The sequence below is a fragment of the Pyxicephalus adspersus genome, chromosome 2 (assembly GCF_032062135.1).
Source record: "Pyxicephalus adspersus chromosome 2, UCB_Pads_2.0, whole genome shotgun sequence".
Classification (NCBI taxonomy): domain Eukaryota; kingdom Metazoa; phylum Chordata; class Amphibia; order Anura; family Pyxicephalidae; genus Pyxicephalus; species Pyxicephalus adspersus.
Genome location: NC_092859.1, coordinates 7615939 through 7635236, shown reverse-complemented (window position 1 = coordinate 7635236; position 19298 = coordinate 7615939). Strand labels below are relative to the sequence as shown.

The 19298-nt window shown below is 43.1% G+C and overlaps 2 protein-coding genes across 2 annotated transcripts in view; one reads left to right on the top strand and one right to left on the bottom strand.

Annotated features, from left to right (window-relative positions):
* The window catches only part of AP4M1 (adaptor related protein complex 4 subunit mu 1), a 16268-nt gene extending 9452 nt beyond the window's left edge, over nucleotides 1-6816 (bottom strand). The window contains exons 1-6 of the mRNA XM_072399385.1: nucleotides 6709-6816; nucleotides 4810-4882; nucleotides 3227-3315; nucleotides 1739-1845; nucleotides 1559-1655; nucleotides 70-180 (exon numbers count right to left, since the gene is read on the bottom strand). Of these exons, the coding sequence (XP_072255486.1) occupies nucleotides 70-180; nucleotides 1559-1655; nucleotides 1739-1845; nucleotides 3227-3315; nucleotides 4810-4867 (462 nt within the window). The 5' untranslated portion in view covers nucleotides 4868-4882; nucleotides 6709-6816. The remainder of the gene's footprint in view (nucleotides 1-69; nucleotides 181-1558; nucleotides 1656-1738; nucleotides 1846-3226; nucleotides 3316-4809; nucleotides 4883-6708) is intronic.
* Nucleotides 6241-19298, top strand: MCM7 (minichromosome maintenance complex component 7). Its single transcript, XM_072399384.1, has 15 exons — nucleotides 6241-6440; nucleotides 9896-9975; nucleotides 11236-11400; nucleotides 12579-12703; nucleotides 13077-13257; nucleotides 14311-14448; nucleotides 14528-14677; nucleotides 15218-15332; nucleotides 15457-15588; nucleotides 15691-15774; nucleotides 15963-16174; nucleotides 16280-16461; nucleotides 16819-17071; nucleotides 18499-18608; nucleotides 18792-19298. The coding sequence occupies exons 1-15, from the start codon at nucleotides 6413-6415 to the stop codon at nucleotides 18997-18999; spliced, it is 2163 nt and encodes a 720-aa protein (XP_072255485.1). The 5' UTR covers nucleotides 6241-6412; the 3' UTR covers nucleotides 19000-19298.

Sequence of the window (19298 nt, the reverse complement as noted above, 5' to 3'; positions counted from 1 at the left end):
AGAAGAGAAGCGAGGTGAAAAAAGAAGATATTGTAATGGGAACATTGCTTAAATATTGCAGCTTCTTACCAGCCCCACGCTACTCATATCCAGCAGGCTAAAAGGTTTCATGACAACAGGATCACATTGGATGAAGTTCTTCAGCATGTCTGTTGATGTTGTCTGAATGTATCCATAATCCTGTGTGGAGGACGTAAGATTTCAATAAAGTCTAATTTATATCTCAAATGGGGCAGTGATGTAACTGTTCTGTGGTGCTGGGTTTGCAGTGCACTTTATAAAGGGATTTGGAGTCACTATAGGGAGCGCAAGAATTTAAAGTGAACCTGTAGTTTGCATGTAGGGAAAAGTGTTTTATTTTACTGTCGACCTGCCCCTATAGCACCTTTTACTGGTCTACCTTTTGTTCCTCCATTGCTTCATTTGTCCACCAGTGGCAGACATAAATACAATGTAATAGGCACTTCCGGACAAGACGAGCATGGAACATCTTCCCCTTCCTCACACATGGATATGGATGGATAGTGCTTAAAGCGGAACTAAACTAAAAACTGCCAAAAAACTTACCCTCACTCCCGCAGGGCAGTCTGATCCCTCCGCAGGTGTCTTGCATCTGGCCCCACGTCGTCCCGGAGCCAGCGCTCCAGACACCACCATCTTTGTCTCTTCTGGGTTCTTCCTCTTACGTCACCAGACCCAGGCGCAAGAATGGGTGACGTAGGATGAAAAAATTTGCTGATCTCACTGCTCATGTGTGAGATCTGCAATTTTTTTTTTCCCCCAACAAAAAGGTTCCTTCTGCGCATGCCCGAGTTGGGGTTGTGCTGTTTGAGGGGGGAGGGGGGGGGTGTTTGGGATTGTGCTGTTTTGAGTTCTGGGCACCTAAAATAAACCAAGTTTTCTGTATCGGACAATATCCCCATTATCACCCACCCATGGCAAAGGGGCCGTCTGCTGCTTCTGGGCCCTGTATGCTGCATGATTTCCTTGGCTATCTGGTGCAGAAAACCATCCATGCATCCACACAAATAAAGCCATCAGCTTCTTAGGTAAAACATTTTGTGGACAAACAGGCAGACCCTTCAGGGACTTTCTACACCTATGCATTTATCCAAATTAGATTTAACTGTACAATAATTAAGTAATTGGATCAAAAAGTTCATTTTAGCTTGAGTAGTATGACCCTGATTTATTAAAGCTTCTGAAGGCTGGAGAGAATACACTTTCATCAGTGAAGCGGGGTGATTCAGCAAACCTGAATTTGATCTGGTCCAGGATTGAAAACATTTGCTAACAAATTGCAAATGACTTGAGGGAAATCCATTCCAGGTTTGCTGGATGACCCTGCTCCACTGATAAACGTGTATCCTCTCCAGCCTTGGGAAGCTTTAATAAATCAGGTCCAATGTGTGTGTGATAGGTTTTCCCACCATACTAGACCAGAACTAAATTCAAGTTCACCACCAGAACCTATTTTACCGGTAGTTCACATCCCACACAAAAAGAACACTTAAGCTTTGTTAACTAGACAGAAGAATTGCACCAGCTGACTACTTACTAGAACCTCATCCAGCAGCTCATAGATGAGAGCAAAGTTGAGGCGGATTACAGATTCACTAACATCCCCGCAGTAATCACGGATTAGGGCAGCCAGCCTAGAACCAGAGAGAAACAAAGATGGATTAGTTTAAAATCCTAAATCAAAGTAGAGTGCTTCATTAGGCACCAGCCAACCCACCGATTCAGAAGATCGATATACAGAAAGGGAGAATCGCTGGAACCAATGCTTATGACAAAGTACAGACCACGTTGACGGGTGTGAATGAAGTGGCATCCCTCATGTTCCTGCAAGAGAGAAGACAATTCAAATTCATTCAATGTTCCCCCCAGTCCCTTTTAGCTGGGCTCACCACCCAGCTCTATTCAGGAAACACCCGGCTGTGTTTTGGTGGTTACTGATAAGTTGGGTCACAATACATGGGCTGCCACCGGCCTACAATTTCTTCCCACCCAGCTCTAAAACACTGTCATAGAAATTAAGCCTCATATAAAGGAAACAAGTTCAGAATGTTTGAAGCTGCATTTATTTATATCTCTGGTATGTGCCTGGAATTCAGCTTTAATCATTTCAGCACCCGTACCTGATCACCCATTATGTATCATATCAACGTAAGACAATAATTATTTTACATAAAGATTTTCAGTTACCTCTAGCAACAAAATGACACCATTCTCTAGACACAATCTAAACACAAAAATACATCATTAAACAAAATGTTTTTTTTTTTTACACTGAAGATGAAAACATTTACCTTGAAGTTATTAGAACTGGCATTATGAGGACCAAGGAACCCTCCCACAATCTGAATTTAAAAAGAACTCATCATACCACACTGCAATATTTATAATAGGGCAATTTGGAATGCTGCATAGACAAATAGGCTCAATTCACAAACCAAAAAGCATTCAGTTTTCTTTTTTAAGTAATGTGACTGCAATTTTTATTGGATTCTGGAACTGAAAATAGCTGGCAATTTCCATGTTAGGCTGTGGATTTAGGCTAATGCACATCAACAAGTGACACAACCTGCATGCGGGGATGCAACACTGGGGTCTGGATCAGCCCCTCCACACATCGGGTGTGCTAGATATAAACATAATCACATCATCACCAGCTTGAGGATGACTGTATGGTATAAATATGTGTGTGTGTGTGTAGAGTTATAGCGCGGGTTGTTCACTGAATGGTGGAAACTGGCGTACTGACGCTCGTGGGCAGTCGTGGCTTTGTCTCGAGAGAGGTAAATAAGGGGAGCGTGCAGGGTTGTGACTCATTTTCAACCAATCAAGTTCTAGCACAAAGTTTGTATACCAAGCAAAATTTTTTGTGTCCAAACAGGACTTATATCAAGTTGGACTTATTCCAAAGCGGACTTACACCGAGGTACCACTGTATATCTTTGGCATTTTTAGCACTGTACATTCGCATTGCTGAGAATTCATTTAAACCTCAACAATGTAAATATAAGACAATGGAAATGATTAGATTTGAGTCCATGCTCTCCGATACTTCATAGGTGAACAGGTACATGGAAATGAACAGGAAAAAGTCCATTAGATATGAGTCCATGCTCTCCGATACTTCATAGGTGAACAGGTAGAAGAGGTGAAATGGTTTTAAAGCTTTTCTTTCCTAGGCTATATGAATGTATATGAGGAATCTCACCATGACCACAGGAGCTTGGTCAGAAGGAAGAGAGGAGAGCTTCAGATAGAGGCCATCAGCCAGGCTGGTGTGAGCAGATGAACCGCGGTCTGATAAAAGATTGTAAGGGAAAAAAAATACAACAATCCTTCCGAGAGATCACAGCAACAAGATGAGGATCAGACATGGGGTAGCAATGAATGTCAGGAAGTTTTTCAGAAGTGCGATATTAAAACTCTAAGAAATAAAGAACTTTTTATGCTAACGGCATGCAATTGTCTTGGATTCAAAGGTATGGCGTCTGCCTCGTTCATTTGTAGCCTATCCCATAATCCTCTGCCTTATACCACGGGGCGTTGTTATGTACTGGGCGCTTATAGCAACATCAGCTCTCCTAAACTATTTACTGAAATGAGAAAAACAGATTTCATTTCCCTGGGTGGTTGGATGAATGGTGGGTGAATGAGGCCATTGGCACACTGAAGAAAGGCCAGGGGTTTATTTTAGCTTGAAAGGCTGCAAGGCCCCAAGCAGGAACCAACATGGAAGAACACTAAAAAGTGCAGCAGGTAAAGTATTCTAATCTGATATTTATCCTGGATCTTTTCTTGCCCCCCCCATATTCTTCTCATTATTATTACCAAAATATTTATTTTATATGTAGAGTGACAATCATATACAGCAGAAAAAAAATATATAGAATAATAATAATAATAGAAATAAAAAAAACAATAGAATATTTTATATATATTTTTATCCTATTTGTATTTTATCTTTATAACGTTTATACCCAGTATATATATAGCCCTGACATGCAGAGCTGTACAAAGTCCATGGTCATGTGACTAGCTGTCCCTCAAAGGAGCTCACAATCTAATGTCCCTATCATAGTCATTTGTCACTAATACAGTCTAAGGTAAATTTTGGGAGGAAGCCAATTACCAAACTGCATGTTTTTGGAATGTGGGAGGAAACCAGAGTACCCAGAGGAAACCCACACAAACACGGGGAGAACCTGCAAACTCCATGCAGATAATCTCCTGGCTGAGATTCGAACCTGGGACCCAGCACTGCAATCCATCATATTGATAAAATTAATTTATGTAAAATGTTTATTTCCCTAGTGGTTGAACTTGATAAACTTTTTTTCAACCTGTGTAACTTTTAAAAGCACTAAATCTGCTCTAAAACATTCCCTGGTAGAGAATCAATTACTGCCATTGAATTACATGGACCTGGAAGATTTTCCCAAACCGATTCTTCTTCACCAGCTCTATAAGTAAATTTTGCTGAATTCGCCCCCTCATGCCTACTTCCTACATTGCCAAGGCATGTCTCTGATCATGGCATGGACTATGAGCCCGTCTGAGGGACAGTAACTCACATGACTATTGACTCTGTACTGCGCTGCACGTTATGTTGGAGCTATATGAATATAGAGTTAATAATAAGGCAAATTGTCTTGTTCTTTCTATGGCAATGCCTCGGTCTATGTATCCCAACTCTGGAACAGTGAATGATGGAGCTGATGGTAAATCCAGGTATATTCCTGGGGCCCAATATATCCCAGATATTTGAATGCCGCTATCTCTACCAAAGGATACAGTCCTTGTGTATCAGGAGGTCCCCCTTGGAGGACAGAATGAAAAGCTGGGAGATCATGGTTCATTCGTAACCCTGCAAAATAAAAAAGACGTCATTGCAATGAGAATCATAAAAAACGGATAAAACATCTGCCTGTGTCTGTGTTGCCTATAACAACCACCAACATCGTAATTTTCATTTTCACTGAACTGGGGCTGCATACAATACCCCAGTGCTGCATATGTTTGGCTTTACTGTGTTGCCTATAACAACCACCAACATCGTAATTTTCATTTTCACTGAACTGGGGCTGCATACAATACCCCAGTGCTGCATATGTTTGGCTTTACCACTTTCTCCAAGGGCCCATAAAGTGTGCCAAAGGGCCACAGGTTAGGCACCAGGGCTCTAATCCTTTCTCTAAGGGCCCATGAAGTGTGCCAAAGGGCCACAGGTTAGGCACTGGGGCTCTAACTCTCTAAATGGCCCATAAAGTGTACCAAAAGGGTCACGGTTTAGGCACCACGGCTCTAACCCTTTCTCTAAAGGCCCATAATGAGTGTGCCAAAGGGCCACAAGTCAGGCACCGGGGCTCTATCCTTTCTCTAAAGACCCATAAAGTGTGCCAAAGAGCCACAGGTTAGGCACCAGGGCTCTAACCCCTTCTCTAAGGGCCCATAAAGTGTGCCAAAGGGCCACAGGTTAGGCACCGGGGCTCTAACCCCTTCTCTAAGGGCCCATAATGTCTGCCAAAGGACCACAGGTAAGGCGCCAGGGCTCTAACCCTTTATCTAAGGGCCCATAAAGTGTGCCAAAGGGCCACAGGTAAGGCACCAGGGCTCTAACCCTTTATCTAAGGGCCCACAAAGTGTGCTAAAGGGCCACAGGTAAGTCACTGGGGCTCTAACCCCTTCTCTAAGGGCCCATAAAGTGTGCCAAAGGGCCACAGGTTAGGCACCGGGGTTGTTACTCTGCCATAGGTTTACACATTGGGTGAGGTGATGTTTTGTAATGGCAATGTGACTTGTTTATATGGATGGGCTGCATTTTGCATTGCACTGGGAGTGTTCAGTAATGAAGCCGAGCGATCAGCATGACAGTGTGATATTTCCTGAACCCAATGGCAGCCTATCATTATGAGTTTCTTTTTATATCACACATTTAATACAGAATGTTCTGTTTTTCATTCGGACTATGCACACAAATAGCCACAAGATGGCGCCCTATTCGCTTCACGTCCTCATCACACAGATGGTCTCGTGAGGAGATCCCTCCCTCCCTATACAGACAGACCAACAAAGAAAATGCGCGCGAAATTTTCCGTCTCGCCATCCTATTGGCCACTCTGACAAAAAAAGGCGTGTCCTAACAGTCAACTCGCTGGTGTTTATTGGCTCGCCATAAAAGATTTCCAGACCGACGTTCATTGGTTGTAAAGCCGCATCCTTTGCTCCGCCTTCTGTTGCTAAGGGCGGTGCGCTTGACGGTGACAGCCTAAGTAGCCAGCCAATCAGAACGCGGTATAAGCAAAAGCCCGCGAAAAGAAAGCCCGGGAAACAGGAGGCAGCGCGAGCAGGTAGCGAGTTCGTGAGAGAGCCGGAGCAGCAAATAGCAGCAGCAATCATGCCCAGAGACTACCAGGCCGAGAAAGGTACGAGGAAGGCGGGGAGCGATGTGGGCGATGTCGGCGCCGGTTTGGAGCTATTTGTTGTATGTTTTGCTCGCTTTGGGTTGCCGATACGCCTGGTCTGAGGTAAAACCCAGCGCTTAGACCAGGCCATGGCTCTGACTGGTCCCCTTCCACACCACATAGAATATACTTCGATATTTACTGCATATTTGCTACATACCGCAATCTGTCTACAAAAACCTGTCAAGACGTCTGCTGCGCCTATGGGGCCCACTGCTTGTGAACTTACCGGGCCTGGGGCGCCGCTATTCTACATGCCGGGCCGGGTAGATAGGCATAGGCCAGTGTAAGTGTTGAAGCCGGCTGGTTTACTTCATTAGGTTTTTACTTCCGGGTTATTCGCATCACGTGACCGGATGTTACCTCGCGCCCTCCCCGCTGTCTTCCCCACAAAGGCGGCTAGGAAGGTGTGCGGTCCCTGGGCGAGGGCTCGTACAGGGCCGGCTGTATAATGTGTAATAATGTAAATCTACACAAGCACAGGGTATATGTCCTGCCATTCATAATCAAGCTTTCCCTGTATTTTATTCCTGAGTAATAAAGCCCACAATGCTTATTCCCTCACATGGAGTATTGTATGGCAAAACAATGGCACCCCACTGCTGCAGTATGGACAGAAAAATGGCCTGCGAGGAATCCAATATGGTCACTACTTAAACTAATTATATAGTGCCAACATGTTCTGCAGTGCTGTACATTACATAAGTGGTAATAATAAACAGGATTTATATAGCGCTAACATATTACCAAGCGCTGTACAATACATAGGGGTTGCAAATGACAGATCCAGACAGTGACACAGGAGGCAGAGAGGACCCTGCCCTGAAGAGCTTACAATCTAATAGTTGGGGGGGGGGAGCAGCACACAATAGCATCCAACATGTCCTGTGCTGCATTCATAGCCCAGTCTGAGCTCTCCTGCTGGACTTCTATTACATGGAAGACTTTCTGCCTGCCCCGTACCATGAATTATATACTTAGTAAGTGAAACAATGTACCTGGGGAATAATAAATATTTATCCTGGGCTTCTGAATCCATGGCATTCCCGACCTTTCAGGAAGATTCTGCTGGACTGCAGAGTAGTTGGAACTTTTTAAAATGACTTTCCAGGGTTCCTTTAGAGGGAGCTAGGGGTCCCTTGATCAATGATCCTCCTATCTGTAAGGGTGACATTCTTCCCAATGGCCAGCAATGTAAGAGGAATTCTTCTCACTGACCACCATAATATTGTACTGTGAGCTGTAGATATGGTAATTATAGCCGGGGCTCCCTGAACACCTGAAAGTGATTTCAAAGAGGAACTGAAAAACTTAACCTTCAATCCCGCACAGCAGTCGATCAGTCTGGAGGTGTCTTCCTTCGGGTCCCACGTCATTCTGGCATCTGTCTCCAAGCCGGGGCTCCAGGCGCCGCCATCTTCGCCCCTTCTTCCTACATTGCCCAGGCGTGAGATTGGGTGAAGTAGGTTGGAGAAAAAACTTGCGAGATCAGCAAATTCTACTTTGCACTAAAAGGCTCCCAAGATCCTCCCGAGATGCCTGATGTAGGTATCCCGGGAGACTCTGCGCTCCCATTCATTCTCGATTGCCTAGGCAATTGAAAGTTAGAGGAGAGTGGTGGCTTTTTTTTTTTTTTTTTTTTTTTTTTTTTTTTATTTTTTTTTTTTTGCACTTAAGGAAAAAACCTAAACAAATGTTTGCCTTGCATAAAAGGGTTGTCTACCCTTTTATGTAAAGTGGAATTTGAGTTTAGGTACACTTTAAGGGTTCCCCATGTTAAAAAGTTTGAGAAACCTTTCTCCAGTCATTTTGGAATTTTCTTGTTTCTGGTTGCTCTGTTCCACTGAAGTCTCCCCAGAGAGTCATTGCCCTGATATCACAGATCGGAGTAATGCTATAAAAGAGCGAACTTTTCGGTGAATGTTTCACCTGGCAACGCTTTATACACATCAATGTTTCTCACCGGCTGGGCTCATCTCGCCAGGAATCTGACGTGTACAGACAAAGTCTGTGACGGACTATGCAGCTATCACATCACAAAATACATACCTGGTGATGGGGTAAACATTGTGTGAAGTTTTCTCAATTTGCCCATCGACAAGCTGTAATGCCCTTATATTTAGAAGTCCCTGTATAAGCCCGGTTAGATACATGCACCAACCCGCGGTCACTATCTCTGGTGCCCACTCCCATGTGCTGGCATTGGGTGCCCTATTATTCAGTTATGTTGGAGCAGGAAGGGATTTATTTTCATGCTCCATACAAAGTCATCCTGCATTAGGTTTTATTGGCCCCACAGCTTAGAGAATAAAGAAATAAATGCCATCACAGGATCATTTGTAAACCATACCCACAATATAAGATTTCCTGGCTCTGTATCTTCCCAGTTGGTTAAGATATTAGAACCTTTGCAGATGTCTTATATACACACTGCTTAGATTGTAAGCTCTTTGGGCAGGCTCCTCCCCTCCTGTGTCATTGTTTGTATCTGTCTGTCATTTGCAAATTCTGAAAAGTATGGATGCTTTTACAGTGTTGGATTTGACAAGCTGCCATGTGCCCACAGGGTCTTTAAATAATGAGGACCGCCGAAAAATCAGAGGTGACTCCGATCACTCCTGCTGGGGTAGCTGAATAATCATGTGTACTGCAGAACAATCCATGATCACTGCACATCCGTACACACAATAGATAGCGAAAAATCGTCGCCCAATCGGATCCGCTGGGACGGCCATTGGTTTCCAGCTGCGTTCGTCGGCGTCGTTGTGCACTTTTAACGATTATAAGATCATCGGCCTTTAATCTATCGTTTTCAATGAGAAATATTGCACATGTGTTTGTGAGGAATAGATGTATGAACAGACAGATCTGATACCGCTGGGAGATAACTGATGGTTCACCGCAAGGTGTTACTTTAAACAAGCAATTGCAGGTTACCCGGTGATATTGTCACTGGACCTGTAGAGGAGCAGAGTTGTCCCCCCAGGCTGCTGAAGGTGGCTTACAAAGCTTATTTAGTTGCTTGAACCCTTACCAGAAACTAGAAATCCTTCAGATTCAAAGGATGTGAAATGTAAGTATGTTCTAGATCCAGAGGACTGGTTTTGGGCTCATTTCCTCCTCCAATATTCCCAATGCATGAGTTTACACAGGACTGCATGGAGACAGGTTGATGTATGTACGTATGCAGTGTTCTCCCCAGAACATTTTAGCGGGGCACACCACCTGGCAATTTCCAGTAACCACTCGGCTGTTTTTGGGTGATTACAGAAGAATTTGGTCACAACACTGGCTGCCACCCACCTACAGCTTCTTCCTACCCGGCCTAATTGGTGGCCTTGATTTTTCACTCTGCTTTGGTAAAGCCAAACACAAGACTGACTGATAATTTTATTTCATTTTATTTTTGTTTTCAGAAAAATGCAAAACCTTCCTGCAGGAATTTTACAAGGATGACCAGTTTGGAAAGAAACACTTTAAATATGGAACCCAGCTGGTAAGTGTCATTGGGAACTAAAACTTATAGTACTTTGTTTTTCCATATACAGCTGGGTGGTAGCCGGGTGGTGTGATGTTGCTATTTAAATATGAACTATGTTGTATTGTTTGCCAGAGAATAACCCTCTATGTGGCATTGAAGCATAGCAATGTTCTGGGTAGTGTAGGAAATGATGAGGACCTTAAGTATTAATTGCAGTCTGTCATAACAAATCTCCTTTTGTCTTATGTCCAGTAATGGGACATTAGTACATTCCCTGTAAAATGTAAAGTGTTTTTTGTTTTTTGTTTTTGTGATGATCTTCAGCAAACCACATCCCAAACAAAAAATGTTTAATTATTTATATAGGGCTTGTACTTTAAAGACAGGATGAATATAGCATAGAAATAATTAACATAAATCTTTAACTTATAAATAACAAATAAAACCACTTAAAAAGTACAACAATCATGAAGTACATCATATAATCCTAATTGCTTTATCCTCAACGCGTTTCATGAAACCAGTCCACTTCAGTAGGAAAACTTGAGATTTTAATGATGGCAAGCAATCCTATGAGGATGTAATCCCCTCACATAAAACTAGCAGGGACGTCAAAAGGAAGTGGTTGGGCAAGGCAGGCATCAATCTAGCCCAGCAAAATGTGTATCTCCAGGGTTAGAAAGCCAAGAAGGTCACACCTTATAGTAGTAATAATAAGTAACCACATCCACCCAACGAGCACACTCTGCCAGCAGGAACACCAGAGCGAGACCTGCTCCAAGCATCATGGGACATTATATGAAAGTCTTTGTGGCAATAAATACCTGACAGAAGTTCTACCCCTTCCCAGTGTCTTGCAAATTTCGGTGTTGCTTTGTTATCAAATGTCCTGTTATCTCTTATGAGCCAGGAGGTCTTGGTGCCCAAATCCCGCGTACAAAAGCATGGTCACTGTATTGTTGCAAGAATTCGATCTTCCCTTAGACAGAGAATAGGAAAGCTCTGCACACAGAAGGCAACAAATGAGTTCAGTGTCCTAACAATTACTGTTAGAAATTTTGGGGGATGGGCAGGTTATCCTTTGTTCTGGTAATTAGGTGGCCATTTACTTGTGGCCCTTCTGTTATGGGGACTAGGAACATGATGTGTAATTGAAGCTAAATATATCCATTGTATTGCCCATGTTGTGTATTTCCATAGTAAGTTGCATTTCATTCTCCATTCTTCTTTGCTGGTTTTTGGATTGAGTGATAAACCTCCTCATTTCTGTTTTAGACAAATATTGCCCACAGGGAGCAGGTTGCTCTCTACATAGATCTGGATGACCTGGCAGAGGAAGACCCTGAGCTGGTGGATGCCATTTGTGAGAACACCAGAAGATACACGGCACTCTTTGCTGATGCTGTTCAGGAGCTGTTGCCTCAATATAAGGAGAAAGACGTGAGTGCAGAAAATGATGGCTTCTCCCAAGGGTCATGCTGATTCACTGTGCTTCTTGTATTAGAAGGGAAATTTGGGAGAATAAATCTAAGGCTGCATACACATGTGTAAAGGATCTTTCACCAACCTTTCCAATGTCGAAAGGCTTCACAATGCATTAACGAGCGCTGTACATGTAGCACTATGGAGGTGGGGAGAGTGACGAAGCGGCTGCGCTCTCTCCCCTTCACTTTCATTATGATTGTCTGTGGTCCAAGGATCACCCGGGATGGTTGTCCAGACAAACGCTGTACACATGCCAGATTCTCATCCTATATTAGCCCTGAGGCAATTATTGGGCGAGAGTCATCTTGACGTTTGTACGTAGGCCTGGCTGTTATGCATCCCCCTTCTTAGAAAGGCTACAGTACTTTTCAGCTGATATATGCTGGCAAGACTGACTATAATCTCACCCAAAATTGAGGCCTATTGTTACACAAATAACTAAGCAATAGGGTTCAATAAATAACACAATCAGAAAACAAACACTAACTGTATACATGGGAAATTTTATTAGGGAGTAAAACGCAATACAGTGTTACTGGTCTGTAATGTAAACACTAACCAACAAAGAATACTGGACTGTTCTAAAAATACCAACTGCCTGAGTATTGAATGCTAAGTATTATGATCACGCAATCTGACTCTTCCTGACGCTTGCTCCATCCCACTGTTTTTGGTGCAAAAAGCAATGAAGTCCCCATGTTATCCAATACAGGTTTTACAGAAGACGGGGGGCGGGTAAATGCTCCTCATTTGTGTCCTGTAATGCAGGATGAGCAGACTACAAACATTTCCCAGCACACTTGCTGCCAGCAAAATAAAATGTGCTTTGTTTTTATCAAAACTGCTTAAAATAGATTTTAGTTGCAAGCATTTGCTTATATGTTCAAACACTACCTAAGCAAAGCATTTCCAAGTGTGCTCCCATCTTAGAACATGCCTGGAGTTGCCCCATTCTTCATATCTTGTGCATGGGTACATCTGAGGCAATAAGATGTCACCATCAAGGTGGAATGGCTGATTTTTCTTGCGAAAAGCTATAACCGTGTTCATCCTAATTTAAAATGCTCAATTCAAAACTTTGGGAAGTGTTCATGTATCAGATTACCTAATGCCTGTGAAATACTTTTTTGTAGGTTGTACATAAGGACTCCCTAGATGTCTACATAGAGCATCGGCTAATGATGGAGCAGAGGGGTAGAGACCCCAATGAGACCCGGGACCCCCACAACCAGTATCCACCAGAGCTCATGAGAAGATTGTAAGTAATCGGTTTATATTTTAGCTAGTCATTCTTCTAAAGGTTTGGCTGGTAACAGCAGGCAGTCTTCCAGTTCTATGAATTGCATGTGATCAGACAGTCTGACCACCTGGGGGACAAACTAACCATACAGATTAGATTTTTTTAATGTTGTGGCAGGAGTCCTATGGGTCAGCTACTTAGTCCCTATAGAGACAGAAAGAAAACCATCCATAGAATGTCTGATCCGTTGCACTCCTTACTCATTGATAACCATGTGTTAATCATCTGCAATGTTCTGGCCAACTTTTTGTTGTATTTATAGCTATATTCATTATCTTGTATCTTTTAAATGCCCACGATTTTAACCAGAACATATCTTTGTCCCATCTAGTGAACTATACTTCAAGGCTCCCTCCAGTGCCAAGGCACGTGTGGTCCGTGATGTGAAAGCGGATTCAATTGGAAAACTGGTTACAGTGAGAGGAATAGTGACCAGGGTCACAGAGGTCAAACCCATGATGGTTGTAGCAACTTATACCTGTGACCAATGTGGTGCCGAGACTTACCAACCAGTAAGTAGTGAGCTTTTACAAGGTCCGCTTGCAGCAAACTGTATTTCAATAAAATAGAAAATGTGAATTGTGAATATAATGAACGCATCAGGTTTACGGCGTATTTCTTATCAAGTATACATATCTCGGAAAATCAAGGCAGTTTCTGTAGTAGTGCTTGATGTCAAATAAGAGGTAGTCTGGGAGTAAGGGGGAGAGGAAAGCATGTCCAGCGTGGGAAGTAAGGTGGGGACAAAAGCGTGTCCATGTCGGAAAGGAGACTGAGCCTAGGAACAGTGAGCGATCCATTGATCCCCGGTGAGTTCAAAGGCATGTGGGGTATCTTCAATAGTTGCAGTGAGCTTGTCATTCACAATTATACAATTTAGTTTTAGCAATCATGGGGCCATTGGTATTTGGTGGTGACTTCCAAGCTCTGGGCAGTGTGATTACTACCCGCTAGGAGCAGATAATTACTAAATTTCCTATATTTTGGCAATGGTCTCAATTTTGCTCAAGGGAAGAGACGTTTGTTGGACTTTCTCCCCAAGGCGATGCACCTTTCTCCAATACTCTTGTGCCACCGGGCAAGACCACCAGACATGCGCCATGTCTCCTATCCCTCCACATCCCCTGAAACAATGGGCAGAAGAACCAGGGAAACACTTGGCTATCTTGGTAGGGACTAGGCACCAGCGTAGTATTACCTTGTAGTTCAATTCAACTAGATTTACATTAGACTGGAAATATTTTGGTCTATCTGGGTCCACTCCTCCAAGTCCAATGATTGAGCAGTAATTTTTTTTTTTTTTTGCAATACATTACTCCAAATTGGGGAAAGCTATCCTGAGCCACATGTAAATTCAATTTTGTAAATACTATTAGTATAATAGGATACTATTAGTATAATAGGATACTATATATAGTATATTTTTAGGACTTCTCTAGTGGTTAGTAATAGTAAGGCTTATTGTACTGGAGGTCCAATTCCCACCATGTGGCAAAGGATTGGCAAATAAATCTGTACTTTTAACAGTATGTGTGGTTTATTGATCTTGTCTGACTCCATTACAGATTCAGTCCCCAACCTTCATGCCTCTCATAATGTGTCCAAGTAAAGAGTGTCAGACCAAGCGGTCAGGTGGCAGGCTCTACTTACAGACTAGAGGGTCAAAGTTCGTCAAGTTCCAGGAACTGAAGATTCAGGAGCATGTAAGTGAAATTCTTTTTGGGGTTATTCTGCTGAGGAAGAGAACTTCCATCTAACAGTCTTGCTTTCTCTTGTTTTTAGAGCGACCAAGTGCCGGTTGGTAACATTCCTCGCTGTATGACTGTGTACGTGCGAGGAGAGAATACTCGTCTGGCTCAGCCAGGTGATCATATCAGCATTACCGGGATCTTCCTTCCGATGCTAAGAACTGGCTTTCGGCAAGTAGTACAGGTATGTGAACGGAGTCATCAGTAATGCACTGATGCATTATATATATATATATATATATGTGTATGTACACAGGTCTAAGACTACAGATCAATATAAAGTAGAAGTGGGAGGGTACTTTGCTTTAGAAAGGAGAAATGTGCTCCTATAGCACAATGTGTGGGCAAATTTTGATTTAAGAGCACTGCTGAAATCTAGCTTCTATTAAATCAGGGCCTAGGTTTTTGACTTGTCAGTCATGGGACTTCCTTTCCATAAAGGTAACTTGAGAGGTGCTTGGATACCACAGGTTTAATATTTTGAGACTGTAAAATGCATGACATGGTTTCACTAAAGCAAAATGGTACTGAGGGCAGACAATTTTTTTGCAGTTATGAATGTCCCCTAACCAATTAATTGTACAGCAATCTACAGCATGTTTGTGTGTGTTTATTTATTTATTTATTTTTGATTAACAGATTTAACAAAAGCAAGCAATTAGGATACGTTAGACCGAGATTTAAACAACTTGTTGCATGGTGTATAATGTGTTCTCTTCTGCAGGGTCTGCTTTCCGAGACTTACATGGAGGCTCACCGAATCGTTAAGATGAACAAAACTGAGGATGATGAGCTGGGCACAGAGGAGCTGAGTGAAGAGGAACTACGACAGATTACAGGTGAGCCGAAAATGTCTTCATGATAAAATGCCCTTAAAGAGAACACTTGTCTCTATTATTTCTATGGTCACAAGTGTTTTTTTGCAAAACAAGTGATGTAACTTTTTGCTATTTTGTTTTCTAGAGGAAGACTTCTATGAGAAGCTGGCAGCTTCTATCGCCCCAGAGATCTATGGTCATGAGGATGTGAAGAAGGCGCTGCTGCTTCTCCTGGTGGGTGGTGTTGACCACTCTCCCCGTGGCATGAAGATTAGAGGTACAATAATTACTTCATTTGGATGGGGGATATTGTGGTGAAATTTAAAACAAATTTTCAATGGCTTTGCATTGTATGTGTAATCTGACTTGATTTTATTAGGAAACATAAACATCTGCCTGATGGGAGACCCAGGAGTGGCAAAGTCCCAGCTTCTGTCCTACATTGATCGTCTAGCCCCTCGCAGTAAGTCATCTTTCAATGTGTGGTCTGACGCTGGGTTATATTGATTGATTTCCTTACTTAGAATAGGCATGCAGATTAGTCTTTTCTGGCAGCATGCTTGTCCTAAGGCTATTTAAAAACCATGTTGGGGTTGGCTCATTTTTAGAAGCAAGCTGCAGTTTCTCATACCTGGTCCTCTCCCCTTGCAGGTCAATACACAACAGGACGAGGTTCATCTGGGGTTGGTCTCACTGCTGCAGTAATGAAGGATCAAGTAACGGGAGAGATGACTCTGGAAGGCGGCGCTCTGGTGTTGGCAGATCAGGGTGTCTGCTGTATTGATGAGTTTGATAAGATGATGGACAGTGACCGCACAGCCATTCATGAGGTCATGGAGCAGCAGACAATCTCCATTGCCAAGGTGAGTGTCTGGTACATGGCTCATATGCATCTTAGGTAAAGGTAAGTTAGGTTGAGGTAAATCGGTTACTGGCTGAGTGTTTTGATTGTAAATGGATTCTTTTAGGCTGGAATTATGACAACCCTGAATGCTCGCTGCTCCATCCTTGCTGCAGCTAACCCTGCATATGGACGCTACAACCCCAAGAAGAGTATAGAGCAGAACATCCAGCTACCTGCTGCCTTGCTATCTCGATTTGACGTGCTTTGGCTTATTCAGGACAAACCTGACCGGGAAAACGATCTAAGGTGAATATAGTAACATTGTTTATATAATACTCAGTGCTGTACAAAGTCCATAGTCATGTCACTGGCTGTCCCTCAAAGGGCTCACAATCTAATGTCCGTACCATAGTCATGTCTGTTTTTTTTGTGGGGTAGCCAATTACCCTAACTGCATGTTTTTGGAATGTGGGAGGAAACCGCAGTACCTGGAGTAAACATGGGGCAACCTACAAACTCCATGCAGATAGTGTCCTGGCTGAGATTCCAACCCAGTACCTAGTGCTGCAAAGAGCAGAGTGCAAACCACTCAGCCACCATTGACCCAGATCTGCAAATATGCAGGGTTTTTTTCTCCTAATAGGGTTTGTTCTTGTCTTCTAGGCTGGCTCAGCACATCACCTATGTGCACCAGCACAGCAAACAGCCACCATCACAGTTTCAGTCTTTGGATATGAAGCTGATGAGGCGCTACATCATGATGTGCAAGAGGAAGCAACCAGCAATCCCAGAATCCCTTGCCGATTATTTGACCGCTGCTTATGTGGAGATGAGGAAAGAAGCAAGAACCAATAAAGACACCACATTCACCTCAGCCAGGACCCTCCTGTCCATTCTGCGATTATCCACAGCTCTGGTAAGACTTGCTGCTTTAGCACTTGATGTGGTTTTTTCTAAAAGGATCAATTTCGCAAAAATCTGTCCTTGAAACTCCAAAGTGCTGTTCGTGCAGGTAGCTGTATGATGGACCTACTGTAAGGACGGCACTTCATGAGTTTCCTGTGACCCTAGTCATCGTAGATCTCATGCTTGCAGATTGAATTTCTCTCACCGATATTTCTCCAGACAGGCCGATGTTAACAGGCAGAGACCGGAGCAACTGCTGGGGTCCATGAGCATTGCACTTGTCTCGGTCTGACAGTGTTGGCAAAACACAACAGCATAACCAGTGAACATTGTACTTGTGCTATATTAAATTTGAACCAATGTGATCCTAACTTGTGTGCCAGCATTGTTTAACAATGGTGAGCAGTATGAAGGCCTTGTATACGAAGCTTGGGGTCTAGCAATGGCTGCCACTTTCACTAGTTATGTGAAAGACCTTCAGGTCAGAGTTAACTTCATGGTAATGCTCATGTTTGAAATGGGAAAGTTCAACAATTTTCTATAGGTGTTAATAGTCAGGTGACCAAATGTTTTGCAGCCATCAGGTGCATATTGAGTTGAATTTGTTTTTTGTACAGAAAACATTTTGCACTTCAGTCATTGGGGTGGGGGCAGAATCTATCATCTCTATACTAGTGCTAGCAAACCACTATTGCGGTCATCTATTAGCTGCTCTCATTGTCTGTCCTAAGACTAACCTTAGCGCTGTCGCACCTTATGTGTAACCTTAGCGCACCTTATGCCCTGTCAAAAACATGATATTTTGCATCTGTGCTGGGTCCCTGTGGCAATATGGGGAGAAGTTATTGTGTTGCCTTGAGGGTACCCTGTACAGCCCAAATGTTGTGATTGTGCACAAATCCTGTATTTTGAATTGTTGTGACTTCAGCAGATGTTCTACTGCCAGTATAAATATTTAATAGTAGTTCTTAGAAATCTGCACCCAGCGCTAGATTGTATAGGAGGGCTATTGAGTGGTAATTAAAGACTTTAGGAGAAGTGCCCGGGTGCAGTTTGTGTTGGCCCTGTGCTTGGGTTGCACTTTAAACACAAGATCACATGGAAGTGCAAAGCTTTGTGCTGCATGCAAATGGTGCAAAATTACCCTTACATTTCCAATGTAGTATTCTACCTAGAAATGTTTAGGCTGGGGGAGAAGAAGCTGTAGGCGGATGGCAGCTCCTGTATGGCCCCGGCTGGTTACTGAAAATTGCTGAGTGGCGCACCCAGCTAAAAGGGACCAGGGGAAAACCCTGCAGTATTCGTGTCAGATTCAGCATTGAGGGAATGCCAGAGCATGCGTACCCTTGCACACAGTCTGATCTAATTTTGCAACCTTATTTTAAGGATTTTTAGAGTTGTAGGGATTTGTTCTGATTTCAGTCTTACTTTTTATAGGCTCGGCTACGTCTTGAAGATGTTGTTGAGAAGGAGGATGTGAACGAAGCAATGAGGCTAATGGAAATGTCTAAAGACTCTCTGCTGGGTGACAAAGGACAGACAACAAGGTAAGGACTACATAAACCTCATCCGGCAAATCCTCCTCTTCACATTCAGGAATTTTCCCTGCACTGCATTGTACAACTTATTAAATAGGATTTATATAGCGCCAACATATTACGCAGCACTGTACATTAAATAAGGTAATGTATTGGATCTGAAAATACAAATATCAATGTTTCTGCTTCCAGGACACAGAGACCGGCTGACGTGATCTTCGCTACAATCCGTGAGATGGTTCCCGAGAAAGGAGCTCGCAGTGTGAAATATTCTGAAGCCGAGCAGCGTTGTGTGTCCAAAGGCTTCACTCCGGCACAGTTTGAAGCCGCCCTGGAGGAGTACGAGGAGCTGAACGTTTGGCTGGTTAACCAAGCCCGGACAAAGATCACCTTCGTGTGATTTGCCTGCAATAAAGCTTTTTGCCCAAATAACTGAAACGCATCGAACGTTCTCTGCCACCGTTTAGAAATTTACATTGATGGGCCGATGGACAATTTCAGGCCAACACGTTTTATCTAATTCTGCTAAATCGGCACATCCTGATAGTGATGTGCAGTACATAGATGACCTGTTAAAGGATTTAATTTTCCTTTAGTTGACTTCAGCTATTTCTGGTCTTTACTATAGAGGCTGTTTTTTCTTAGTAGAATGAAAATGGTCTCTGGAGTAACTTCAATAAAGACTTTTTTTACTTGTAA